Raw genomic sequence first — 27,702 nt, forward strand, 5'->3', positions numbered from 1 at the left:
GGGGTGGGGGTGGGGGAGGGACAGCCCATCTTCCCCATCGGTAAGGACCACCAGAAACTTTGCTAAGAAAGCACACAACAACAACAAAAGATTTCCCACAGAATACACAACACGACTTAATCATTTTCCCATCGGTGCTGTATTTAGGATCCTTCCTTTGGCCATGAAGTAGCTAGCTGTGGGATGTGTCGAACACGCATACTTCATGGGCCAAGGGACGCTTTGACAACAGAGTAAGAGTCATTTGTAAGAACAGACGGATGCTGTGTCTCAGTCTGATGCTGTCGTCATGGTGAACGGGGGCACCGTGGCTGGCCACCCCTGCACACCCCTTTAGCGCCCGCTCCCAGCCTTCCCACAAGGTCCCCTGGATGCTGTTCAAACGTCCTATGAGTTCTGAGCAGAACAACGAGAGGAGGAAACACGAACTGGTCGTCTTCAGACCTATGTCTTTGTACGACCCAGAAATCAGAAGGACTCAAGTAGTGGCGGCACCAAGACATTTACTGGCCGCTTCCCCTTTATCCCGAACGTCGAAGTCCTGGAGACTGCCGGCGAGCCCAGATAGGCATCTCACGAGGAAAGTCCCGCTGCCCTGTCCCCTGCATCTGAGTGGAGAGACCTGTTTCCACGAACAGCACACAGTGGCAGGGCCGATTCAGACTGAACCGGGCTTGTAGGTCTGCGGCATGACGGTCAGTGGACGGGTCACGATTTAGCCGGTTTCTCGGTAACCTTCCGCACTCGCCAGGCGTCCTGCCCCAAGGGCATCAGGTGCTCTGGGATGTCTACCTGGAAGATATCCTTTCCACCTTTCCTGGGTATGGGCTCCAGTAACCACCTGGGGTTTGAAAGCACGGTGAGGTACTTCTGCTTCAGGCTGGTCAGCACAGCTTGATTCTCCAGCGCCACAACCTCATCAGGGGCTAAGTCCTCTGGGCACTGTACAGTTTCCCCAATGTCAACAAGCCCTGAGCACAAAGAGAAGCACACGATGGTTTTTCTTCCAGAAACCAAGGCCCTCCTGTTGGAGAACATGATTATTCAAAGTTACAACCACCAGAGACCAAGAGGGTCTCCCCAAGGGGACACCGGGTACACTGGGCCCCTCGGACTGAGCATACCCGACACGCCAAAGTCTGCTTCGGGCGTTCTGGGTGAGGCCGAGGGAGGGAGCGAAACGGAGCGGAGGGCCTCGTCCTCAACGACCACCCCCAAATAATGGGCTGGCCCCAGCCAGAGAGCTTAGGGCAACAGGCAGAGGTCAGACCAGAAGGGCCCCAGATGCTGGGCGGAACAGGCACTCAGGTCCCCGAGCACTTCAGCAGGTGGCAGGTGCTCGTGTGGGACCTCCCCCACCGAGGGCTTAGGGGACTCACCCAGGATGCAGGGACAGTGGGGATGGGGCATCGCACAGGAAGCCCGGCAACAGCCCGGGGTCTGGAGTCTGCCCGACCCACTGTGTGCACCGTGCTGCCTCCACGGTCTCTGTCGCACGCACACACGCGGGCACACATGCGCAACCGTGAGCGAAGGTCACATGCACACTTGGAACCTGTCCCTGTCTCTCAGGTCAGAACCGGGCACTGAGGCCCAGAGCGGAAGCAGGGTTCACCTGAAGTCGTGGGACCTCAGCAACTCCCCCCATCCCCAGTCCCAGGGCCCCCTGCTGCCCCGCCGAAGGTGTGCTGCTTAAAGAAAACACGGCCCCCACACCAAGCAGCTCACACAAGGGAACAAGGCACAAAACTCCTGAGCAAGGTCCTGGGGAGTAGCCCTTGGGGGTGTCTCAGCAGCATGCGGCTTCTCATCACTTGCCAGCGATCACGCCACGGCCATACTTTTCCCCTTCCAGAAGCAAGGCCTGAATCTGAGCAGGGGTCATTCCAAGCCTCTCCGCCAGCAGCTCCCTCCATGCGGTGTCTTCCCAGTCCCTGTGAGCAATGTGGATGGCGATGGTACGGTTCCGGTGGCTGCTCAGCAGAGGACGCCAACGCGTCTCCAGGGTCTTGACCCCGTTTAAGACAAAACCTGCATAAGGCTGCCGGAAGGAGAGGCAGCCGAACTTCATCTCCCCAGAGCGCCTTGGGCCTCACCAGACCTGCGGAGACACAGAACCACGAAGGTCAACAGGCATCGTGCCCAGCGCTCCAAGCTCATGACCTGGGGGCAAGACCTCTCCCCAGGGTCCCCCGGGGGTGCCCTGACACCCCACTGACCTGGACGGTGGGGGAACGGAGAGCCTTGGCTCCTCCTCCTCTGTCACTACACGGTCAGCTGACAGGCACAAAGGAAGGGACCGGCGGTCAGGATGACGTGTCCATCACATGGAGTCGTTGGGGACCTCAGAGAGGAGGGCGGGGATAGCTAGAGAAAGGCATGGCCAGGACAGCCTGTGGTCAGTTCTACATCAGAGGTCACTGAGCCCCAGGAGAGCACAGATGGCGAGGGGCCCCTCGGTTGGACGGCTCAGTGAGCTGGCTCTACCTCTCTCCCAGCACAGACAGGGACATCCTGGGCTTCGCCACCCTGGGGCTGCTGAGCGCAAACCCTTGGTATCCGACCTCAGCTCAGCGCTGGGGGCGCCCTGTGATCGCACATGGTCCTGGCAGCTGTCTCCTCCCGACCCCTTTGGGTGCCACCCTCCTCTGACCCCTTCCTGCCCCACTGCTCTCCACCATCAACAGACACCCCCCGACCCTGACCCGGGCCTAGAGAAACCAGGAACCAGAGCAGGAACAGCTGGTACCAGGGCGCACGCACCGTCTCCATGCCAGGCACTGGGGTGGGCACAATCAACACATCACAGGATTCGATCCTCACATAACCCAGTAAGGCAGCGCTTCGTCACCCTGCTCTATAGCTGAGAAGGAGGCGCCGAGGGATAGAGAGACGGCCCATGATTGCAGGGGACCTGAGTGCACCTACCCCTTGTCCTTGCACCTGGACGAGGGGGTCCCTCCTCCTTGCGCACGGCAGAGCTGTGCAGTGGGAGGAGCACGAGCCTCAGCTGGGTCCTGGCACCTCAAGGAGCCCCAGTCTCCATCGGGGCCGCGAGGACCGGGGACAAGGTGCAGGGGCACCTAGCCCGGCATGTGGCACCTAACAGGACAGCCACAAACAGTGGCCGCCCCTCATCATTATCATCATCCTCATCACAGGGCCTGGGGCACTGCGCTGCACTCAGGAGCACCCCGAATCTGGATCATCTCTCCTCCCAGTTCTCGAAGGACATAAACCTGGCCTCAACCCCTCCTCTCGTTTAAGAGAACACATCTACTCTCAAAGATAAGGCCCTGGGATCACCCCTTTCCCAACCCACCGTCCTGCCGCCCTGGCACCACACCCCCTGCGTTCCCTCTGTCTGGGGCTGAGCTGCGCGGCCACCTGCCCTCAGCTGTGCTCTGGGCCAAGCACAGTCCTTCACTGGAGGACCTCACTCCGTCTGCTCTTGCTCAGGCAGCCCTACTCCCCTCCCCTGTGAGTAGATGGTCTCGCTTTTAGAAAGCCACACCTGCACACCCCTCACTGCAGGGACAAAGACCCCCCCCCAACCCAGCCCCTGAGCCCGCACGTGTCTCCAGCACCTGCCAACTTGTCTAAACCTCTGCATAGCAGAGGTCCCAGGAGCAGCGGTCTACACTCACAGTCTCTACTTCTTCCCCTCGCACTGCCCGCCCTCCTCCATGAACACACCGGTTGCCGCAGGCACCAGCGACCTGCCCCGTGCCTGTCCATCTTCATGGAACTCACGGCCGGACAGCCCTGACGCGACTGACACCCCTCCTTCACTTCTCAGCCTTCCACGTTGCACCTCACTCACGGGTTGGTTCTGCTAACCACATAAGGCCCCAGCCGGCAGCAGAGAAAACCATTTCATGTAAGTGGCTCGTGTTCTCACAGCCTAGCAGACCCGTATCCAACAGGAGAAAGAGGACACCAGGCCCTCACACTGTCACACGGGAAGGATTTGGGGGCCCTATAGTCCAGTTCCCCTCAGTCAAATCCTGGAAGTCCCCCCCCCCCGGGAGGAGCGACAGGGGCAACAGGCTGAACCCCGCACAGCCGGCGGCCTCGGTGAGGTCGCGGCCCTTAAGGGCCCAGCGGGAGGCGGGGAGGGCCGGAATGACTGCGGACCGGGGCCCGTGCAAAGGTATGGTCGCGTTTCTCCGCGCACACGTACGTCGCGGGCATGTGATGGTGGCGGGAGGAGGGGACAGGGAAGGGTGTCCGCGGCCGCTCTGAGCTTGCTTCCAGACCTCTGGTCCGGGAACCCCCAGCCCAGAGGCACCGTCCCGCCGAGGGTCGAGCAGGCCGCAGCCGCACGGGCTTCCTGGCTCCCTTCGCGCGTGGCGGGTCTCCCCGCCCCCGCCCACCGCAGGCGCGCTCAGCCGATTCGGCTGCGGCCACCGGGCGGGACCGTCCGCTTCCCGTGACCCTGCGAGGCCACCAGCGCCGGGACGACCGCCTCCCACGCCCAGGCGAGGAGACGACGCGGCCCACCGAGAGAGGACAGAGCGCCCGGTCCGCGTCGTGGCTGTCCCGCCATCGCCGCGGCCCGACACCAGGGACCGCTGACAGGTGCCGGGTGCCGGCAGCCCCTCACCTGACGCACCCGCACAGACGCTGCCGCTCCTTTTTTGCGGGGCATACGCCGGCTCGTACCCACGCAGTTACGTACGCACACGGAGGTACGCAGCACGCCAGGGCGAAAGCCCGTAGGCACGCAGCCAAGCAGTTACGTGGACACGCACTTACGTACACACGCACATAGGCCCGCAGGCCCCGGTCGCTAGGAGACGTCGTTGGACTCAAGGGGCCGGGAGGCGCGCGGGACCATCAGGCTTGATAGGGAGCTGGGGCTGGCGGCTGGAGCGGAACCGGAAGGAGGATAGAAATGGGGGTGGGGCGGTGGGGGGAAGGGGCGGGGCGAGTCGAGTCTGGGGGTGGGGCTGTGGGCGGGGCGGCGGGAGGCCGAGCTGGGGGAGGAGTAGGTGGGGGCGGACCTGTGGGTTAGGAGCTGGGGTAGGAGGAGCCGTGAGACAGGGCTGTGGAAGAAGCTGGCGCCAGTTGTGGGAAAGAGTTGGGGCAGGACCTAGGGCAATGAGCGGGAAGGAGCAGGACGGAGATGGGAAAGCTGCGGAGGAGTAGCTGTGGGAAGAGCAGGGTGGGCCTGGGGAGGTGTAACTGGGGGAGTTGCAGGGGGGAGCTTGGGGTGGAGCCAAAGGGGAAGCTGGGGGACCACTGGGGAGGAGGGCAGAGCTGACAGGAGGAGCTGGAGCAGGGGCAGGATGGAGCTGGGGCAGTGGAGGCGGAGCTGGGAGAAACTGTGAGGGATGGAGTCAGAGGAGCTGGGGACCCCTGGGGGGAGGGCCCTGGGAGGAGCTGAGCGGAGTTGAGAAGCGGAGCTGGAGAGGGGCGGGGTGGAACTGAGGAGGTTGGGTAGGCGGAGCTGGGGCAGGAGGGGGCGGAGCTGAGAGAAAGCTGTGTTTGGTGGGGGGGGTTCAGGGGAGGAGCCAGGGAACCCATGGGTGTGGGGGTAGGGAGGAGCAGAGCGGAGCTGAGAAGGGGAGCTGGAGAGGGGCGGGGTAGAAATGAGTTGTTTGGGTAGCCGGAGCTGGGGCAGGAGGGGGAGAGCTGGGAGGAAGTTGGGAGCTGGGGCTGGGGAGCGGTGGGACCCCTGGGGAGAAGGAGCTGGGGTGGAACTGGGAGGAGCAGGCGGAGAGGGGCGGGGCGGAGCTGGGGGAGGAGTGGGAAGATTTTTGGGGAGGTGGATATGGTGGTGGAGCCATGGGAAGAGCTGGGGAACCTCCTGGGGATGAGGACCTGGGGAGTAGCAGGGCCGTGCTGGGGGACGCTCGAAATGCAGAAGTGGGGGAGTAGGAGGACGAGGCTGGTGGCAAGGTAGGTGGGAGAGCTGGGGATGAGAGAGAGGCCGGTCTGGGGAAAGGTTGGAGAAGTATCTGATGCCGGGGGGGCGGTGTCGGGCTGGGTGAAAGCTGGGAGGAGAAGGTGGGAAGGTGCCAGGCTGGGGTGGGGTTGAGCAGAACGACGTGGGCGTGGGAAGCTCGAGGCAGAGGGGCGGGGCAGGGCTTGGGGGAGGGGAAAGTTGGGAGGAGGAGCTGGGGCCTGGCGTGGCTCTGGCGGAGCTGGGCGGGGCTGGGTGGAAGCGCTGAGTAGCAGCTTGGGAGGAGCGGGCTGGGGCTGGCGGGTTGCTGAGAGGAGCGTGGCGCGGCTGGGGAGGAGTAGGGCGAGGCGGGCGAAAGCTGGGAGGAGGAGCTGGGGTGTAACAGTGTGGGTGGGTGGAGGGAAAAGCTGGGAGCTGGAGCTGGGGAGGAGCGTGGCTGGGCTTTAGAGGAGGTAGGCGGGACTGTTAGGATACTTGGGCGGAGGAGGGTAGGACTGTTAGGATAGCTGGCAGGGGCAGCTGGGTCTGAGTAGCGCGGGACAGGTGGGACAGATGGGAGGAGGAGCTGGGGGATAGTGGGCGTGGCTTGGGCGGAGCTACGGTGGAGCGGGGCGGAGCTGGCAAGGCCGGAATATTGGACCTTGGGGACCGCGCGGGGCTGAGCAAAGGTATCTCAGTGGCGCAGACCAGGCAGTGCCCTTTATAAGCGTCCAGTCCGCGCCGCACTCGTAGGCAACAAAGTGGCAGCCCCAGGGTCCTCAGCGACCTGAGGTGACCCTTAAAATGGACCCCGGAGAGCACGGAGGCGGGAAGAGGGTGGTACCTGCAGGTTGAATCCCGCACCTCCGGGCTGAACGCCCAGGCACCCTGGGATGGCCAGTGGGGGCCTGAGGGACGGACTTTATATGAACGTATTTTGCAGGTGAGAAGAAAAAATTCCTACTCTGTTTCCTGCTGCCCCTCAGACCTGACATGTGCCAGACAGAGTCAACCGCCCTGTCAGAGCTGTTTCCTGCCCTCTACTTCTCAGTCAGGGACTCAACACACTCCCTGTCGCCCTGCTTTGTTCCTGGGGTTCCCTTACCCTCACCCTCCTTCCGCATTTGCTTGGTGACCAAATCCGGTGTCCCTGCCTCCCAAATGCCTGATTAGAATAGATGCTCCTCTTCTTGTCCCCACTGCTACTTCCTGAGTTCAGGTCTGAGGTCTGGGGCTTTTTACCTGAGCCCCCACACCGGCCTGGATGCCTCCTGTCTTTCCTCCTCCAGTGGGTCCTACACATGCCGTCAGTTCACTTGGGTTTCTTAGCTGCACATCTGTCGTCATCAACCCCATACTGAAAACACCGGTGAGCTCTATCCTCTTTACGCCCCACCACCTGGGAGCTCTGGGAGGGCCATCCAGTGGCACCAGCTCTCTCCCTCCTTACAGCCCAACCCTGTCGGTCACTGTGCTGTGGAGTCCCTGTGCCCTGAGCGCACATACCCTACCAAGACAACCTGCAGCGTGGAATGTTCACCTCTTCTGGCCAGGTCCTGTCCTCCTTCCAGGCACAACTTCATCATCCCGTATACTTCCCCATGTCCAAGCATCAGTCACTCTTCTCTGCTAGTTCAGGTAGCACTCTATACCTTCCTCCCTCCCTTCTTTCACTGGGCTCTTATTTCCCAGTGTTGTAACTGCTCTCCCGGAGTCTGTGGTCCTCTCAGGGGCACTGAGTTCCTTGAAGGCCAGGACTGTGTCTTACTCATTTCTGTAGCCCAGGTACTTGGGATACAGTAGTTGCTTAGTAAATATTAAATCAACAGAGAGGGCTTCTGGTGTGCTTGGGTGGCTCAGTCGGTTGTGTATGACTCTTGATCTCTGTTCAGGTCTTGATCTCACAGTTCGTGAGATTGAGCCCTGTGTAGGGCTCTGTGCTGAGAGCACAGAATCCACTTGGGTTTTTTTTCTCTCCCTCTCTCTCTGCTCCTCCCCCACTTGTGCTCAGTCTCGCTCTCTCTCTCTCTCTCTCTCTCTCAATAAATGAAAAAACATTTACAAGAAACAGGAGGACTGCTTTCTCTTCCGGTAGCAGCACCATCTCTTTTCCTGGCAGAAGTGGGAAGAAACAGGAATGCTGGTCATGAGGTGAGGGACAGAGGGTACCTTCCCGGGATTTTGGCCTCAGGGCTGTGGAGACTATTTTTCATACCATGGTTCTGTCCCCGTAATACACCCCATCTTCCTTTTATTTTATTTATTTTATTTTATTTTATTTTATTTTATTTTATTTTATTTTATTTTATTTTTAATTTTTTATTTATTTCCTCCCATCTTCCTTTTAGGAAGTCCTTGCCGTTTTCACCATTGCCCTTTGCAGGGCCTGCAACCCCAGGACATCGCCCCTTTGGAGCCCACGGCACCTGCTCAGTGCAGAACTCCCTGTCCCCCATGGCCAGTCTGAGCACTTGTCTTTGTTGTTTCTCATCCTTTTCTCCAGTGACCTCTGTCCACCCAGCCCCCTGGCTTCAGCTGTCCCTTAGGAACTGGCCACCACTGTTACTCTTGGTGCTAATCACTCTGGCTCTGCCATCCTCTTTGGCCCATACATTCCCCTGCCTAGCTGATCCTTTATGCTCAGTGTGATCCCTATACACCTCCTCCCTTCCTCTCCTTCTCTGACCCTGTCACCCATTCTTTTACTTGCCAAGAGGTGCAAACTGCACTGTGGAGAATGTTGCCTCCTCCTCACCCCATATGCTTCTTTGCCTTTGAGGCCCAGGGAGGCTTCCAGTTTGCTCCTGCTGTGTGTTTTGTGGCACCACTGGTCTGGGACCAGGTTTAGCCAAACCCCTGGCCCCCCTCACATACTTCTTGGCAGGTCTGGTTCCTCCTCTCTGAAGTGCCTTTTGCCCATCTTTATATTGAGTTGCTTGTGTTTTTTGTAGTGAGTTGGATGAGCTCTTTTTTCGTGAAAAACTTTTAAGTTTATTTGAAAGAGTGAGAGAAAGTGAGAAAGCATGAGCCCAGGAGGGGCAGAGAGAGAGAGAATCCCAAGCAGGCTCTGTGCTGTCAGCACTGAGCCTGAGGTGGGGCTTGATGTCACGAACTGTGAGATGAGCCAAAATCAAAAGAGTCAGACGCTTAACTGACTGAGCCACCCAGGTGCCCCCTGGGAGCTTCTTTTTATTTTTATTTATTTATTTTTAAAATATTTAACATTTATTTATTATTCAGAGACAGAGAGACACAGAGCATGAACATGGGAGGGGCAGAGAGAGGAGGAGACACAGAATCCAAAGCAGGCTCCAGGCTCTGAGCCGTCAGCACAGAGCCCAACGCTGGTCTCAAACTCACAAACTGCAAGATCATGACCTGAGCCGAAGTCGGACGCTTAACTGACTGAACCACCCAGGTGCCCCTGGGAGCTTCTTTTTAAATAAAATCTTTTTAAGTAGGCTCCACATCCAACTTGGGGCTTGAATTCCCAACCCTGAGATCAAGAGTCACATTGGGAGCCCTTTTTGAAGTCTGGATACTAAATTGGGCCTTGGTTGTTTGTGTTTCAGATTCTTCCTGCTACCCCTTGGGCTTTTTTCTTCCTCTCTTTGCGGACCTGCTTTGGACTCAGTATTCGCATGGACACTTTGTAAGTGACCCCAAAGTTCAGGGAGCGTCCAGGGTGCTTCCTGCTGGGGGCTGCCATCCACCCCCAGCCCTGCCACCTGAGATAAGCAGCCCCCAAGAGGAGGCGCTGGTGTGCCCAGCACTCTGCCCATGAGAAAAGGCTCCTTCTATTCTTGCCTCTGTAGTTCTCTTGGTTACTGCTTGGCTTTAGTTCCGTGCCCTGGACTCACACATGACGAGCGCTAGGGCAGCTGTGTGGCTGTGGAAAGATAGCCTTGTTTCTTCTGCTCCAGCACTCCCCTTTTATCTCCAGATCTTCATCTGTCCTGTTTCCAAGATGCACACTCCCCTAGCCCCGCTTCCCCTCTGCCCCTGGGCAACTCTTGTTGGCGGTGTCCCTCTCAACATGGCCCAGGTCGAGTGGTCCAGCCTGAAAACCACTTACTTCTGGTTTTGTTTAAATGACCCTCCAAGTTCATGGGAAGAAGCTGCACCGTGGGGTACCTGCGGACATGGGTGGGCTACTTTGACGTCGCTGGTTAGGTCTCGGGCCTGCACACAGAATGTGGCACAGCCCAGTTGGAACCTTGGGAGTTGCTGTGAACTTCTGGAATTCTACACCCTTGTATTTATGTTACAGCTTATTATATCAACTTTAATGGGGGGTGGGGAGATGCTCATTTCCATGTTTCCATCACTCCTGAGCTCTTTGGCATTACCCGGAGGCAAGAAGGCTCATAATTTGGGCATACTTCCCTAGACCTTTCTCTGTGTTTTTTCTTTACTCCTTTGAGTTCATGCTGTATTACCATCTTGTCTTGTATTTTTTCACTTAACATTAAGTATTCTTCCATGTTCTGAAAGGTTCCTCAGAAGACATTTCACTAAGCTCTGCACCTCATCCTGGAGTATATCGGATTCCAGACTTGCCCCACTCAAGGCCAACTGACAGATGCTCAGGGATAGCCCAGCATACCTTGGACCCAATGACACTCTCTTTTCAGAAGGTCTGGCATAGGGGGTCCTCCTGAAGCAGATTTGGAGACAGAGTTTATTGAGTCTCTCATATCAGTGTCAACTTGGACATTGTGCCCAACAGCCTTGAACTGTGGTTATCCTGTTTCCTAGTGTTCATTCACCCAGAGGTCCCTTTGGGAAGGGCTGGGGGATCATTCCAGTATCTATTTGCCATGGTGCTGTGGTGTCCTTCTACCTGGGGACATGGCCACTTCCCTAGTCCATGGTTCTGATGCCAGCAGGCCAATTCTGAAGACCCAGAGGGTTCCTGCAGGACTAGCCAGGAGTGTCTCTGGCTGCACGCAGAATAGAAATCAAACGCGAGCTAGCAGGAGGTGAATGCAGAGTGTATTGAAGATATAGGGAAAGTGCAAGGACAGAGTATTCGGGAGACTCTGGAAGGGAAGAAAGGAGGGAGTCTCGTCTTTGTCTGGGGTCTGGGGTTTTTATTGAGGCCTGGTGTATGTGTCCCCTCAGGAATCCAGGAACCCTTTAGAACAAAGGCGGGGGCCCAGGTGTCATTCCTTAGAGCCAGGGGCCTTGGCATCAAGATGTCTAGCACCAGTGGTCTAGAATAGGCATATGGCAGCTTCGTCTGGTCATTGTCACCTGGTACTTCCTTGGATGTCATCTACTCTAGAGAAATCATTATTTGCATTATGAGACATGTGTAAAGTAGGGGTGCAGGTCCTACCAAGAATAAAAGCAGGAAAAGGAGCAAAAAAAACGATTTTTATGGAGTCCTTCAGTTTCCCTGTCTCAGCCGTAGGTCTCAGAACTGGCTCGGGGCAGAAGTGGGGCAAGAGATCATGACTTGTTTATTGGGGTGGCTGCACTCAGCTTCTTACTGTGTATTCTTGCTCTTTTGAATATCCACTTGAGGCTGTACCTTGGCTGGTTGCCTGTCCATTACATTGCTAGGAAGGCCTCCACTTCCACTACGCTGTGGATCAGACCTCCTGGTCAGTGATGTCTGTGATCATGAGCCCCTGGCTTCTGGCCATTCGGTGCTACCCCAGGGCCTCTACTGCAGTCGTGATGGGAGAGGGGCGGGAGAATTACCTCTCCCGCCTTTCCTCTCTGACCAGGCCTGGTATGCCCTGCCTGTGCTGGGCATGGTGACTTCACTCTAGTTGAGGACCTGGCAGTAGGCTGCCCATCTCTTCCTGCTTTTCCTGGAACTCTTCTGGCTGGAGCAGGGTGAGTTCTGTAGCAAATCAAGACGGTTGGTCACCCTGCCTCCTGGGACGGAGGGCACCTCTGGGGAAAGACTTGGGTAATGTGTTGCTCCCTCGGAGCTATGGTGGACGTACTAGCTCTTTACTATGGGAAGGGGTGGGCTGCTGCCACAGACTCAAGTTTAAGAGATCTCTGGGGAGTCCAGCTCTTCCCCTACACGTCCCTCCCTGTTCCTTGTGTCAGGGATGCAGGTGTTCCCAAGTGGACTTCTGATGTTGGCATGACAGGCCTGCCTTAGCTGAGTGTTCAGCCATCTTTGAAGTTCAGCCATTCCTATCAAATCCTGAGCTTGACCTTTGGCCACTGCCTGAAGTGGGGCTACTTTGTAAGCTACCAAGGAAACTCTGGGGCTCCCCCTTCATTTTCAGCTTGTTAATCACCCGCAGCTTCTCATCCCCTTGTAAGCCACTAGTGCAGAGAAGTCACCTCCATCCATTCCCTTCGTCCTTAGAGTTGTCATTCTCATACATTCCACATACTGGATCTTCTCACCTGCCAGGAAATTACTCTCCACCTGCCAGCTCAGCAAAAAGTTCTAGTGTGAAAGTTTTAGTGGCTCGACTGTCTCCTTGTGCCTGGGGTTATCTGCACACCACCCGTCCTCCAGGATGGGTCGTCATTGCCAGTGGGGTAGGAGAAGAGTAATCCCATACTAGACCCCATCTTGCCACCTGCTTTTTGGACCACTCTGGAACCAACGATGTCAGATTAAGTCCTTCAGGGAGCTGACCCCAAGAGGGAGTTAGGAATGCCAAAGACTGATTGGGGTCTAACCCCCACTGAAGGAGAGGGAGGAAGCAGGGTTGGGCAGGGTGTTCCTTCAAACCGGATGCCCACCTGACAGTCTACCAGTCCACCAGGGAGCTGCAGAGCAAGAATTATCATTCTAGGGTCAGCATCCCACTGGTGTGGTCAGGCTCTCGCAGTGCCTGAGGCTATGCAACCCACATTGACTGAATGGATAAATCTACACCTAGTAGTACCTGAGGAGTGGGTGTAAGCTAAGCAATGTAGGGCACCAGCTGCCTTTGCTTAGGCGCAGCCACGCTCCACCCTGCGGCTGGCTTGGTCGGAGGTGCTTTGGCCTCTTGTACATCAGATACCTGCTGAGGTAGGAAGGGCCTTTGCTAACCACATGTCTGTTAGCACTGGTGTAAACATAGGCTGATGGGAGAAGGCAGATCTGGGGACAGAACATCGGGAGGCAAAGCACATTTAAGCCAGTAGACACCCACCTTGCGAGAGGTTCCTTGAAGGCGTGCACTCTGTGTTCCTCAGAGCTGAGAGGAGGCAACTTCCAGGCAGACCTGTATGCTGTGGAGCCTGAAACGAGGCAGAATGAGAGGCAGTCAATGTGAATAGGAAGGAACTACTGACTTAGGATGAGGGGCTGGGGCTTGAAGGCAGATAGGGGCTTCTTAGGTTGGAAGTGGGGGAAGGGCTGCTGGGAAGGGCCAGATACCTGCAGGGAACTGAAGGAAGGTTCTTGACTGGAGCAGATGCATTTGTGGAGCACCTCCAACCTGGCACCATCAATTCAGGTCTACTGTACAATTTTTGGCATAGGAGTTTGAGAGATTTTGATACGCTGTGAAGTGGCATTCATTGCCCGTGGAGGGAAGTGTGTGTGTGTGTGTGTGTGTGTGTGTGTGTGCGCGCCCGTGCGTGTGTAAAGCAACCTAGATGTGGCTGGTCAGGCTCCTGTCCTCCATAGGGGGATTATAGCAGGAAGTCCAATGTCTATTCTATGGTTACGAACCTGGGATTGATCTGTGGCACCCCCACTACTACAGTGTGAGCCCAAGCAAATCACTTTACCTCTCTGAACCTCAATTTCCTCATCTGAAAGACAGGTCTAATATAAAAATCTACCCCTAAGAAGTGATAATATTTTCCAGGTTACCTCCTGAGGGTGAGGATCACATGAGGTAATTCATGTGAGCGCAGTCTGTAAACCATAAAGCATTCTACTACTAATAGTGGTTGAAGAGGCGTCTCTTCCCAAGTAGGCTTTGCTAAGTAAGAAAGGATGTGGGGGGTACTGCTGGCCTGTATCTTGAAGCCTACTGATGGGAGATGGGCAGATACTGAAAACTCTGTAACAGGATGTGGCCTGGTTGGGGTCTCGGGTGCCGTGCGTGCATTTTGACCAAAGATGTATGGCGGCCCCTGGGACCAATGGAGAGGCTTTGTGAACCTATGCGTACTGACAGGGTTTGAGAATTGAGGGCTATGTCAGTGCTGGGAATGCATAAATCTGGGAGCTTCTTCCCAGCTGTGTGGGAGTCGACGTCAGCCTGCCGCCTCAGGTAATACAGGTCCAAGATCTGCCACCCACGATTCTGTCATCCATAAAGCTTTGGTAACCAGAAGTGTTTCTGTAAGCTTGACCTAAACGCTTCTGGTGGTAAAACCAAAAATGAACGGCATGAAGCTATTTAGAGAATCCTGAATTTTCTTTATTTTTTTCTTTATGTGCCTTATTATTAACACTTGGGGTTAATAGTCACATGTTTCCCTGAAGTGATGTCCATGTGTTTGCTAGACCCTGCAAGGGTGTCACTGATAAGTGGCCCTTGGCTCTGTCACATTTCTGAATTCTGAAATTCATCTGGCCCAAGGTTTTGGATGAGGCATGGTGCACATGTGATACTAACACCAGTAAGAGGCAACATTTGTTGGATTTATAGAGGCCCAGAGTTCCTGGATGTTTGTCCTTCCTCCAGCCTTCGGCCGCCAGGGACGCCCTTCCCAGGACTGAGGCCCTCCCTGGGTCAACCTGGATGGGTGGATACCTCACCTCCTGCCATACTGTACCATGATGAGAAATCTCATTTGATACCCAGCACAGTTTCCTGTGGTGGAAATGGGATGAACGCAGAGCTCAACATAGGAAGGCCCCTTGGCAAAAGCATGTACTACGTACACTAGTCGTTTATGTTACACACGGTCTGCCCGCAGTCTTGCTTCAGGTGAGTCTCACGGTGCAGCCACCCGGAGCCTGGGCCCACTCGCATGACTCGGGTAGTGTGATCTGGGGTGTGATTTTGAGAGAAAGGTGATGACGAAAGCAGCTTGGCAGCCCCAGACGCCCAAGTGCTGCTTCTACAGCTCTTTGCCAGCATCAATAGGGAAGCATGGCTGGAGGAGAGGGGCAGAGAGGACGCCACACAGCCTGCGCTGGTTACTCTTGCACAGGCCTCTGCCTGGGGAGCCTGTCAGTTCTCTCTGGACAGGATGAAAAGATGCCAGAGAGCAGCTTGTTGAGGCTGATCTGCAGTGGTCTTGTTTTCGTTCATCGTCTCCATTTTTTTCTCGAAGGATTTTGGATATTTTCCCCTCACCTGGGGGTGTCTTGACTAGTGATCTCATGTCTTGCAGCTGACACAGGTGAACATTAAGGAGGCAAGGAGGTTAGGTGAGGCCAGGCAGCCTGGAGGCTGAGGCAGGCAGCACGGGGCCTGGCGCGCTGTGAGTGCTTCCTGCAGGGGAGTGCCTCGCGGTCACACATTTGTTCATTGTCTTCCTCTTCACCAAAGCAGTAAGTGAGAGAGGGGGTCTGGAGTCTTGTCTTTGTCAATCTTTGTCACTGACAAACTGTGTGACCTTAGCTCACCTCCATTTCCTCCTCATGTAAAATGAGGGTACCAGAACCCACACCCTGGTTGGGACATAAACTTCAGGCAGTGCCATATAGTTCTCACTCACTGCATACTCGGCGACTAATGATATTATCATTAGAATTCATTTGGGCCCAGAATTCCTAAGTGAATGTTTTCCCTGAGCAAAATTAGGGTTTTCTACCAGCCCAAGATCTAGAAGCTCTCTCTTACCTGCCCACCCAGCTTCTGTGCCTCAGTGACCCTCCATGTACCCTGGTTGCCTGGGAGGACATACAGTGATCACCCTCACAGTACAAGGCTCATTCAGCAGCCCAGACAAGGGCCCTGGCCTGGGTCAGTCTGTGGCAGTGTGGCATCGCGGCTAAGAGGCCAGGGTTTAAGTTCCAACCCTTTTGGCTATGAGACCTTGAGCCAGTGATGCCCCTTCTCCAAACCTCTGTCTGACCATCTGTGTACTGGAGCTAATATAGAGCGCACAGTCCCTGGGGCCTCAGTGAGGACTTAATGAGTTGAAAAGGCTGGAATGGATTTGGTGCACAAAGATGTTACAGGAAAGAGAAGCAAGACAGTGGTGCTGTCATCTTTTGTTTGACTTGACCCCCGCCAGCTGACAATGGCATGAGAAGTGCTGATGCCACCCCACTGCCATCCCACCGTCGCATCCCTCTGGGAACTTACTCTTTAAGCAGCTTGTTGATGTAGAAGACCAGTTACACAGGAAATGGAAAACCAGGATCCCCCTGATCTTACTACCGTGAAAGGCATACTTGGGAAACGCCACATGTGCTCCCTGGAGCCTATCTGGCATCCGGACAGGCATCACTTGAGTGAAGACTGAAGCCCCCCCCACCCCATGCCACAGGCTGTGGCTTTGTAACTGGAAATGTTTCGCTGGCCCAGCTGGCATCTCTGTGAAGTTCACAAGCCACGGTGTGAGGCTCAGGTGAGCCGGTGATCACTGCGGCTGTGCCCCCGGGGGGTGGAGCCGGGGGAGGCAGGGATCTGGGACTCCATGGGCTACACACAACCCCTGTTCACTGAGTGCCTACTGGAGGCCGGGGAGGGGCACCAGCTGGTCTCTGTGGGGTTCTTACTTCCAGGAGACCCAGGGAAGGTTAGCAGTAGGCGACGTCCATGCTGCAGACCTGGGATTGAAAGCAGCTCTGTCTGATGGCAGAGCCCATGCTCTTTCAACTGTCCCATCTTATGGCCACTCAACACACTGTCACTCAAGGGGGAGGACTGGGACTTATGAGGCTTTGCTCCTGCCCAGGATTCAAAGGCTGCCCTTGGACTCCAAGACTCAATGGAGAGACATCCCAACTTTGAGGACTTTTGAAAACTTTAAATGTGAACGGCACATGCCATTTAACAAGAGCCCCCTTTGGTATGCCTTCCACCCCTCAGTGTTTTTATTGGTCCCTTACAGGCCCTTAGAGAAGTTTCTCATATTGACAGGCTTTGCAATGATGTTACAGACATATCACATCACACCAGTTCCACAAGTGATAACAGCCACTGCTTCCCAAATGGCACGTTTCTTCAAGTAAAAAGCAGATGGCTGCATGTAGCATAGAGGGACATCATGTCTTGGTAAAGACAGAATTGAAATTCTTGGCAAAGCAGGACATCCCTTTTAGTACTTGGCCTTGTGTCATAGCAAACGAAGGCCGGTTTTCCTCATCAAACCAGCAAGATTGCTCTTACTACCTTTTTCGGTGTCAGCTACTAACTTCATGAGGGCATCTGTCTAACAAGGCACATGGTAATTGGGTGCAACTCCGAAGATTCCTTGTATGCTCCTGTTTTTATCCCTTAATGGTGGCATATTTCAAGCCGTCTTTAGCTGTTCCTTCTATCGATGCATCTATTCATGCCTGAGGTGTGTTTCATCATAAGGGCACCAGCAGAAGGGCCCCTGGAAGAATAGCACCAAACCTTACAGTGTTTCCCACTCTGACTCGTCCTCCGGCTTTTGCTTCAGAAGTGCAGGGGGTGATGGAAGCTTGGCAACCTGGCTGTGGGCTCCCCTTTGCAAGAAGCATCTGCTTGTCAGAGCCTGAGTGTGCAAGCTGGTAACGCCCGGTGACATCTGGGCTTTGCCTGCAGACCCAGCGACCAGAAGTGCCTCTCCTGGCTCAGAAAGCATTCTACCAAGAGTCCTTTTTTTTTATTCCAAGAGAGCTGTCATTGTTTCTGTTCCCTGAGGTTCTTTGTCAAACTGGATCTGAGGGAATAAGCAGAAATCCTCCCTAAATCCAAGAGGAACGGGGAAAAGGGAGGAAGGGGAGTGACCAAATGTAAACTCATCCCGATGAATGCAACGCAAACGGAAAAAGAACCGGTCATACCTCAACTCAGCGACAAAGCAATGCTTACAAAGGTCTGATTCGGCATTTCTGTTTTACTTATTTTGTTTTAAGCTCATGCTCTACGAAAAATGCATACTTGTGAGGAAATGAATCATCTAGGAAGCGTTGCTAGCAAACACTGGCGCTCGGGAGACACCTGGTGGAAGATTTTAGAAATGCTCTGCTTCCTGGCTCCGACAACAGGAGGTTTGCTTGTTCCAAGCCCAACAAGCCCGGCCTGTCCACCCAACCCCCGCTGAGCTGGCGGGATCAGTGAATAACAAGATGGAAAAGTCTGGGCTTTAAAAGAAACAGGAGAGGGAAGGGGGAGAGGAGGGGAGCAAAGATGAGGGAAGGGAAAGCTTGCTTGCAAGATGTCCAGAGGCACATGGGACTGTGACTAACCCCTTCCATATGAGAGAATCCTCTCACCTTATGGTCCTTGGCACAGAGCGTGACCCAGGGTAGGAGCTCAGCAACTGTCAAGGCTGCCGTGATGCCTAGCCCTTCTACCCTGCATGCTCCAAGGGGCTTCTACTTCAACAGAATCAGATGCCGGTTGTGGTCCAATTCACTTTCACCCCCTTGAGCCCCCAGCCAGGAGCCAGGATGTTGCCACTGCATCACAGACCTCAGGGCAGCCCAGGCCATTGGAGAGCAGACCCCCAGAACTGCCTCACACGAGAGACAGCAACTTCCAGGAACGGGGCCCTCGGTGCCCAGCGTATTTGGTGGCAGTCAAAGCCCACATCAGGCTCCTCAGAACCATTTCACCTGCCCACGGAGACCAGGGCCCTGCCCACCACTCTGTGTGGGGTTGAGACAGCCCCTCTTTGCGGTGGGCTGAGTACAACCTGGGCCGCTCTGCTTTCTCATCCAGGTAATTCTGATCATGGTTCTCATCCCAGTCATCCTCTGAAACCCAATGAGCAGTGCTAGTCCTGGGGACACAGCAGCAAGTAGAAGGGGCGGGGCCTGTCCTCAAAGAGGGCCCACCTGATGGTCCTGGCTCCAGAATGAAAGCTAAGCCTTGAACTCTCCCCTGAATCCTCACCCTTGGGCTGTGGTGAGGTATTGTGTAGTATTTACCAACTTACCGATGTGTGCTGCCCTCAGCCCTGAGTTAGGGTCAACAGTGGGAATGCAGTAGAAGTCCAAGGGCAAGGGACTTGTGTTCTCTTGCTGGACTATGGAAAGTGCACTGAGTCTTAGAATTCCCCTCACACTGGATCAGCATGGCTCAGCTGCATTAGTGCCTGAGGCAGCACCCCCCCCCTCACCGAGCTTCCTGTGGCCCTAAAGTGGCATGGAAAAGCAGCTGAATATACCTGTTCCCTAAGAAGGGCACGGAAATTGTGTGTGTGTGTGTGTGTGTGAGAGAGAGAGAGAGAGAGAGAGAGAGAGAGAGAGAGAGAAGCACCCTCCAACGAATGTCACAGTGGAAAGTGGTGTGGACTGCATACCAGGTTAGGCTAATGCCTCATTGAAAGCTGGCATGAAGGCGTGCTATCTCAGGGCTGGGTGGGATTGCACATCACAGTGGAGGCTGGCATGGACAGGATTTAGGTGGTAGCCTAGGCATAAGAAGGAGAAAATCCTGAATTGCCTGATAATGATATTTGGTAATTAGTAAGAAAAGCCCAAAGTAACTGGAAAAATGTGGAATTGACTAGATTAAGATTTCTGATATGGACTTAAGGCTCAAGAAAGACAGGGTTCCTCTGTGGTAGCCACAGGTCTATATAGTCCTCATTATATAGCTTCCTACTTCTGTAGTGTACCTGTCCTTGTATAATCCCCCCCTTGGTCCTTGTATGGGCAGAATTCACTACTTATAAACAATAGAATATAGCAAAGCTGAAAGGATTTTGCAGATATAATTAAGACCCCTAATCAGTTGCTGTGAGTTAATCAGAAGGGAGATTATCCTGGGTGGATCTGACCTAATCAGATGAGCCTCTCAAAAGAGGGCCAGGCCTCCCCTGAAATTAGAGCAATTCCCTGCCGGCCTCAAAGAAGTAGACAACCATGTTGTGAGAGCACCTATGAGAGGGTCATCTGGCAAGGAACTGTGAGTAGTCTCTAGGATCTGAGAGTGGCCCAGGGCTGATGGCCAGCTAGCAAACAGGACCTCAGTCCTACATCCGCAAGGAACTTAATTCTCGCAACAGCAGGGACCTGGAAGGGAAGCCAGAGCCTCAGATGAGAACACAGCCCCAGCCAGCATGTTGACTGCAGCCCTGTGAAACTCTGAGCAAAAGGCCCAGCTAAGCTGCACCTGGACTTCTAACCTATGGAAACTATAAGGTAATAGATGGGTGCTGTTTACAGCCACTAAGCTTGTGGTACAGATAATGCTACCGGGAATTGTACGTGTCTTTTGGTGGCCATGAGTACACTCACACGTTTTGAGTATATGCACCGGCGTGGCATTGCTGCTTCCTAGGGCAGGCACGCGTTCAGCTTTAGCCTTACGAAATACTTCCACCAGGTTTTCCAAAGCAGTTGTAGCAATTAGCACTGCTACAAGCAAGTAGGAGAGTTTGAAGTGCTCCATGTTCTTGGTAGCACTTGGTATCGTCCTTTCCTGTACTTCTGTTCTCTATTTTTTAATGTTTATTGATTTTTGAGAGAGAGAGAGAGAGAGAGAGAGAGAGAGCACAAGCAGGGGAGGGGTAGACAAAGAGGGGGACACAGAATCCGAAGCAGGCTCCAGGCTCTGAGCTGTCAGCGCAGAGCTTGACGTGGGGCTTGAACTCACAGACGGCAAGATCATGACCTGAGCTGAAGTCGGAGGCTTAACCGACTGAGCTACCCAGGTGCCCCTGTTCTATATATTTTAAGTTCCTCTCAACTTGGTTCTTTCACTGAATTTTTAATTTTGCAATTGTAGTTTTAATTTCAAGTGATCCTTCACGTTTTATAGTACTGTTTTTATACCAAACTGTTTTTGTTCTATATATTCAATATCAAGTCTCTCTGAGGATATTAATAAAAGGTATTTTTTTAAGTTTTTTTAATGTTTTTTTTTTTTTTTTTTTTTTTTGAGAGAGAGAGCGAGCGAGCAGGGGAGGGGCAGAGAGAGACGGAGACACAGAATCTGAAATAGGCTCCAGGCACTGAGCTGTCAGCACAGAGCCCAGAGCGGGGCTTGAACTCATGAACCGTGAGATCGTGACCTGAGCCAAAGTCAGACGCTTAAGCGACTGAGCCACCCAGGTGCCCCTAAGTTTTTGTGTTTTTGGTTTTTTTTTTTTTAGGTAATTTCTACACCCAGCGTGGGGTTCAAACTCATGACCCTGAGATCAAGAGTCTCATGCTCTACCAACTGAGCAAGCCATGTGCCCCAATAAAAGGTCTTTTTGTTTTTCCTTTTTAACTTGTTCTTCCCTGTCCCTTAGTCATCTCTTTCCTATAGGGCCAGCTTTGCTATTTCTTTTTCATGATACTTCTCTGTCATCTTGTACACCATCCTCAAATATTTGGCTTTTCTTTGTTGTCTGGTTATGCTTAAGAATGAGGTTGACTCGCAGCTCTGTGGCCCCAGGACTTATTCAGTGGCATTTAGTGCGTTCACAGTGTTGTACAATCAGCGCCTTTGTCTAGTTCCAGAACATTTTCAGTACTCTCAAAGGAGACCCTGTACATGTTCAGCACTTGCTCTCCATCCCCTCCTCTAACACCTGGCAACCATCAATTGGTGTTCTCTCTGTAGATGTACCTATTCGAATACTTTCTCTAAACGGAATTATACCATACGTGACCTTTTGTGTCTGGCTTCTTTCCGTTGGCACGATGCTTTCAAGAGTCCTCCATAGTGCAGCACGCATCAGGACTCCCTTTCTTCTTTATGGATGCATAATAGCCCATCGTGTGGCTAGACCACAATCCCTTTGTCTGGCGACAGACATTTCAGCCAGTTTGGCTATTGTGAATAGTGCTGTGATGAACACGCATGTACAAACACTTGTTGGAGCACCAGTGTTCAGATCTTCTGGGTATATATCTAAGAGTAGAACTGCCGAGTCACATGATACTTCTGTTTTCAACTTCTTACAGAACTGCAAAACTATTTCCACAGCAGCTGACTCATTTTACATTGCCACCAACGATGTCCAGGTTTTCCTATTTTTCTCCACATCTTCACCAACGCTTGTGATTTTAAAAGTTTTTGATAATGGTCATCTTAGTGGGTGTGAAGTGCTACTTCTTTGCGGTTTCGATTTACGTTTCTGTAATAACTAATGAATTTGAGCATCCTTTTCCATTCTTTATTGCTGTCAGGTTATATTGTTTTTGTTCCTTCATGATTATTTCAAAGGGAGGAAGAGGTGTGGTGAACAGAGGGATGTGTCACCTAAACCCCCTTTCAGTGATGGCCTTCTTGCCCCAGTTGCTGAGAGGGCACCTCCTTTGGGGCTGTCCACCCCTTCAGGGCCTGCCTCAGCTGCACAGGGCCACCTTGCCCAAGTTCGGACCCCTCCCAGGGTATATCTGCATTCAATGACTTATCAAGGTGATGTAGAAATATCTGGCCATATTGGCCTAACCCCCATGGGGTTAGCCGGGGCCTGAATCACAGCTCAGCTGCTGCCTCTTTCCACTCTTGCTCCCTTCTCATCCTTTCCACAGGTATGTCTCCCAAAGGCACTCACTGCACACTTCACTCTGTTTTGGAGTTGGCTTTTGGATGAACACAACCCATAAAAGACAATAAACGTATGTGTCTGGTTCATTAACTTAAACTGCAGGTGGAACCAATCATGTTTTCTTTAACATTCCAGAAACTTAGGGCACCCAGGTGGCTTAGTCGGTTAAGCGTCTGACTCTTGATTTCAGCTCAGGTCATGATTTCATGGGTTCATGGGTTCGAGCCCTGCATCGGGCTCTGTGCTGATGGCATGGAGCCTGCTTGGGATTTTCTCTCTTCCACTTTCTCTCAGGCCCTCCCTCACTCGTGCTCTCTCTCTCAGAAATAAATAAATAAACTTAAAAAATTAAAAAAAAATATTCCAGAAACTTAATTAATACTTGCTTATGTATATACTGTATGTAGAAAGATTGGGGTTTTTTTCTATGGATGCCTCTATTAAATCTCATGCAGGCACTGAGCTACAAAGTGGCGCCTGTCTTGAGACATTGGAGACCTGTTTTTATGATGCTCTCAGCTAAATATTTTAGTCTTTAGTGAAACCAGGCTACTCCCCTAAATACTTCTCAGTGAGCTGAAGCTACTGTGTGAATGTCCTTGATATTTAGGAGGGCATTTCATATTCTGGTCTGCTGGGGTGTGTAAGTACTTTGGAAAAATATCTGCTTTGTGTTCCTTAAATTGGACTTTGTGGCCAAAAATTCAGTCTTCGGCTTTGCTCTCACTTCTCGTCCATCATCATCTCACTCTACTTCTGCATTTCATCCTTCACACCGCTCCATTTGCCCTGCAAGTTCAATCTCAGCCATGTCTGTGACCTCTTGGGCTTTGTTGGAACATTGAAGGGACCCCCTTCTCCACTGGTCTTTTCTTTGCTTATGTCCATAGCTAGATTGAGGACAGAGAGGCCATCTTTCTGCAGAGAATTGGGTACCCATCACATACCCTGGCTGCAGTCCCTTCTGGAATTCAGAGTCCTTGATCAGGCTCATGTGGTTGTTGGCCGAATCCATTTCTTTGTGGTTCTAGGGCCAAGTTTTCAGCTTCTTACTAGCTGTTGGCTGGAGGCCACCCTTAGGTCCTAAAGGCCATCCAGAGTTCCCTGCCACATGGCCCTCTCCAGGGACAGTTACAATATGGCTTTTCCACGACCAGTGGGAGAATGCCTCTAAGTGTGTATTAACAAGATGGACTCATAGATACATCCTAATGTAGTCACACATGTGCAATGCTATCTCACCTTCACCATATTCTACTGGTTAGAAGCACAGGTTCTACCCACGCCCAAAGGGAGGGGATTATACAAGGGCACGACCTACTGGGGGTCACCTTAGGGTGTGTCCACTGCAGCTGTCAATGAATACTAATGAGGCTTTGCCTGACCACCCTATCAACAATAACATGCAAATCCACCTGGCCTTATATTTGTCCAGACCGTGTGTGCCCACTGGCATTCTTTGTTTATTTGGTTATTTAAGGTCTGCAAGCCCCACCAGGGCAGGCACTTTGAACTCCCGAGCCGCCAACAGTGCTTGGTATACGTATCTGCGATATTTAGTATCTGTTGAACAAATGCATAAACGGGGGGACCTTTCAGATGGAGGAAGGCAGCTTCTCAAAGAGCTGCATTGAAGGAGAATGTCATTGGGCTGGTCTGCAAGGAAGTGTGACTTTTATGGAGTGATGACGGAAGGGAAGGGCTTCCAGGTGGAAGGCATAACAGGAGCAAAGGCAAAGAGGCAGAAAACTGCTGGTTAAGGACAGGGGTTGCATCGCAAAACTTTGGACACACCTGGAAGGATTCCGGCATAGCTCCCCAACAAGGGAGTAACCCGTGGCTCGGCTGGTCTGCCAAGCGGGCGGGGCAGCTGGGCGGTGCTGGCTCTGTGCTCGAACGACGGCCCCGCCCCCTATGGCCGGGATCTCGCGCAGCACTAAGCCCCGCCCCCGAGGGGCGGGGCGGGATACGAGGTACGCAGGCGCACTAGCATCCGGGCCGGCTCCAGGGCCTGTGGGGCCGGCCGCGGCCACTTCGCGCAGATCGCTCAGGTGACGCTGGGCTAGCGGCGGGCCCATCCGCCGCAGCCTGTCACCATCGGCCCGGAGTGGCCGCGGCGGGACAGAAATGCCGCCGGCCGGCCAGTGTCTGCTTTGGCTTGGCCTGGTCCTGGCCTCCGTCTGCGCCTCCCTTGAGTCTGCGGCGCCCAGCAACTCGACCACAGGTGCAGCCTAGGCTCTCGCTCAGATTTCGGGTTCCGTATCTCCTTTCCTGCCTACACCAGTCCTTAACTTCCTGTCTCCGTCCCATCTGCTATTCTTTCTAACATCCAAACTTACTTTCCTCCCTCTCTCTGTCCCTCCCTCCCTCCATCCTTTCCTCCCTCCATCCATCCTTCCCTCCCTCCCTAAATTCTTCTTTCCTTTCGTCTATCCTTCCCTCCCTCCCTCCCTTCCTCTCCCGACTTCGTCCAGGCTTGAGGCCATGCCCAGAGCCTAATCTTGCCACCCAGGACTGGGGCTGCTTCTGTGCACCCACTCCCACCCTCCCTGAGACACAGCCCTCATCGCCCCCTCCCTGTCTTGGTTGGCTGGGCTGTCCAGGGTGCAGGGGCCAGCCTAGGACCATTCAGTACCTTAGCACCCCCCATGGGTGGGGGTTCGCTGTCAGTGCAGGTGATCTCACTGAAGCTTCTCTCTCCCATGCAGGTCCTCTGAATGTCCTTCTAATCATTGTGGATGACCTGCGCCCCTCCCTGGGCTGTTATGGGGACAAGGCCATAAGGTCCCCAAACATTGACCAGCTGGCATCCCGCAGCCTCCTCTTCCAGAATGCCTTTGCCCAGGTATGTCTGGGGACCTCTAGGTGTGGATGTGTACCTTGTGCACTGAGGGTTGGGGGATGGGGTCCTCTCAGCTACGCTTAGGTGGCACTGATGGTGCCAGGCATGTCTTTTTTAGAGGGAAGCATAGTCTGGAAAATGGCAAAAGAGAAAACCTGGTTGTGCACTGGCAAAGAAGTTTGTGCCTTCAAGCTTGGCAGAGGGTGACCATCCCCTAACATGCTCGGGATGGTCCTGCCCAGCTTGCTTGCCCAAAGAGGATTGTCTGGTGCTGAGAAGGAAGGGGCATTGCAGAATGCCGCTCTCCGGTCTGCTGACCAAACTTGGGCAAGCACCATGCAGCTTGCCTTGGTGGCATTCCTCCCTGAGCCCCCTCATGGGTCTGCCCTCAAGACCCTTTCCTGCTCTGTGTACCTGTAAGGCTCCATCACACAAAAGGACACAATCATCTGCTGGTTTGAGGGATTAAGTCCTCCCCTGCCTCTTCCTGGGAAGACATTCCTGGCATCTGGGTGAGGCCCAGATCCCACTGGTTGGCTTTGAGATCTGCATGACTCAGCTGCCAAGCTGTTTACTGAGGACTCTTGAGGTTGCCTGGTTACCTTTTAGCATCCAGACTGTTTTCCTCTGAGGACATTTTCCTCTGCTTCTGCTCCCTTACAGCAAGCAGTGTGTGCTCCGAGCCGTGTATCCTTCCTCACTGGGAGGAGACCAGACACCACCCGCCTGTATGACTTCAATTCCTACTGGAGGGTACATGCTGGAAACTTCTCTACCATCCCCCAGTACTTCAAGGAGAATGGCTACGTGACCATGTCGGTTGGAAAAGTCTTTCACCCTGGTACTGCCTGCCGTCCAAAGTCTGGGTTCTCTTGTGTTCTGTGCCTGAGGGCCAGAATCCCCTGCTGGGGCTGGGGCTATCTTTGCAGAGGGCTGTATGGGTTGGGTGGACCCCTCATTAGTCACCACTGTCTTTGTACAAACTCCTACTTCTCACCTTAGCTTCCTGTCCTCACCACACATGAAAAAGGGTAGTGGGACTTTCTTCTTTCAGAAACGAGTCATGATGCTGTTTGGTTCCTTCGACTTCTCACGCAGAAGGAAGGGCACTGGCTGGGGAGGTGCCAGTGCTGGGTGTGAGTCTGGCTCTGTGCCTGACCCTCTGAACCCCAGGATCCCTGTCAGTAAAGTGAGACCAGGGCAGCTATGCTGATTTGTCCAGTGAAGAGGCTGCGCTTTGGTGGGGCTGCTGCTCCCCGCCTGTAACGTCAGAAGGGAGAATGTAAGCTGGTGCCCTTAGCCTAAAGAGTGCCAGGGGCCACCAGCACTGACTTTCAAGACTGCCTGATAAACTGGCTCTCTTGAATGCCAAAAGGGGAATGCTGAAGCACAAACTTTAAAACGGTTTTTTAACGTACTGAAGCTAACGCATGATTATTTGACGGAAAGTTGGGGGGGTGGGGGAGGGGAGGAAAGCAGGAAGTAAAGGATATGAATTACTTGTAATTGCACCACACTGAGGAGGACTATATTTTGAGGTTCCCTTGTTGCAGACATATTATTTTTCTGATTTGAGATTTTTCCTGTACAGACAGCTTTATGTTGTGAATGTTTTAAACATAAACTCTTCCCCACATAGCTGCCCTTCGTGCAAAGTCACTGTTAACGACAGCGTGGTAGTCTCACGTGCAGATATGCTGTGCTTTCATCCAGGTTGATTTCAGGTTTTTTGTGTCACACGGAACCCTGGGTTGAACATCTCTGCAGGCAGGGTGAACTGATGGGCAGCAGCACCAGGGATCCGGGCTCCCGCGTTCCAGTCTCAGCTCTGCCACTTCTGAGCTGTGTGGTTAACCTTGGGCAAATTGTTCTTCCCCCTTGAGCCTCAGATTCCTTCCCTGGCAAATGAGTTGTAGCTGCCTTGATCACCTCCCAGGGTAGTGACCCAATCCAGGTAGTTCAGGAGCGTGAAAGGGTGTTGAAAGCCCCATTTATACCACAGTGGTGCTTATTGCTAGGGACTATGACTAATGTTTTCAGGAGCTTTCCCTTTGCTCACTGGTTACACGGGCAGGCTCAAGAGCCTTCTGGAGCCCAGCTGGCCAGTGCAGGTTGAGGATAACGTGTGGCTTGGCTGAGTCGGGCCTGGTTTTAGAAAGCGAGTGTGTCAGGAATGACGTTGTGTAGCCAAAGGCCCACCATCAGGGACTTCCTGCGCTTGGTGCTTACCTCATACTACCCCTTGCCTGAGCACAGCTGGAGGGGAGAGACGAGTCTGGGGAGCAGAGGGACTAGAGCAGAGGGGAGGTTGTGCTTCAGGAAGGGAGGCTAAAGAAGGCCCGAGTGGCGTTGTTTGGCTTCATTCCTCCTGGTAATTAGATTGTGGAATCAGGCTGTAAGCACCACATCTTAGCCAGAGAGTGAGAGCTTTGCCTGCGGTCCTTGTGGAAACCCGTTTTTCAAC

General features: G+C 53.5%; 2 protein-coding genes across 18 annotated transcripts in view; one reads left to right on the top strand and one right to left on the bottom strand.

Annotated features, from left to right (window-relative positions):
• Positions 1–120: 120 nt before the first annotated feature.
• On the bottom strand, positions 121–4,891 carry EOLA1 (endothelium and lymphocyte associated ASCH domain 1). 11 transcript variants are annotated; one of them, XM_081793870.1, is made up of 4 exons: positions 4,763–4,891; positions 2,220–2,367; positions 1,819–2,101; positions 121–971 (listed from the first exon to the last, which is right to left on the bottom strand). In XM_081793870.1, the coding sequence occupies exons 3-4, from the start codon at positions 2,069–2,071 to the stop codon at positions 709–711; spliced, it is 516 nt and encodes a 171-aa protein (XP_081649996.1). In that variant the 5' UTR covers positions 2,072–2,101; positions 2,220–2,367; positions 4,763–4,891; the 3' UTR covers positions 121–708. The 11 variants fall into 11 exon arrangements, with proteins under 11 accessions (XP_081649996.1, XP_081649998.1, XP_081649995.1 ...); XM_081793872.1 differs by having other exon boundaries at positions 4,759–4,888; XM_081793869.1 differs by lacking the exon at positions 4,763–4,891 and adding an exon at positions 4,607–4,748.
• A 1,652-nt stretch (positions 4,892–6,543) lies between these two features.
• The window catches only part of IDS (iduronate 2-sulfatase), a 40,348-nt gene continuing 19,189 nt past the window's right edge, over positions 6,544–27,702 (top strand). Inside the window, exons 1-4 of one of the 7 annotated variants that reach the window (XM_081793088.1) lie at positions 6,544–6,830; positions 9,460–9,539; positions 25,105–25,241; positions 25,902–26,079. In XM_081793088.1, coding sequence (XP_081649214.1) covers positions 6,781–6,830; positions 9,460–9,539; positions 25,105–25,241; positions 25,902–26,079 — 445 coding nt within the window. In that variant the 5' untranslated portion in view covers positions 6,544–6,780. Of the gene's footprint in view, positions 6,831–9,459; positions 9,540–24,367; positions 24,621–25,104; positions 25,242–25,901; positions 26,080–27,702 lie in introns of those variants that run through there. The other 6 variants (XM_081793087.1, XM_081793086.1, XM_081793084.1 and 3 more) reach the window with 6 other exon arrangements.

The sequence above is a fragment of the Panthera onca genome, chromosome X, assembly GCF_046562875.1.
Source record: "Panthera onca isolate mPanOnc1 chromosome X, mPanOnc1 haplotype 2, whole genome shotgun sequence".
Classification (NCBI taxonomy): Eukaryota; Metazoa; Chordata; class Mammalia; order Carnivora; family Felidae; genus Panthera; species Panthera onca.

Excerpts from the sequence above, each read along its gene's own strand:
- EOLA1 (XM_081793870.1), bottom strand. The coding sequence starts at position 2,071 with ATGAAGTTCGGCTGCCTCTCCTTCCGGCAGCCTTATGCAGGTTTTGTC. Across the intron at positions 972-1,818 it reads TGGCCGTGGCGTGATCGCTG|GGCTTGTTGACATTGGGGAA; the intron begins GCAAGTGATGAG and ends CTTTGTGCTCAG.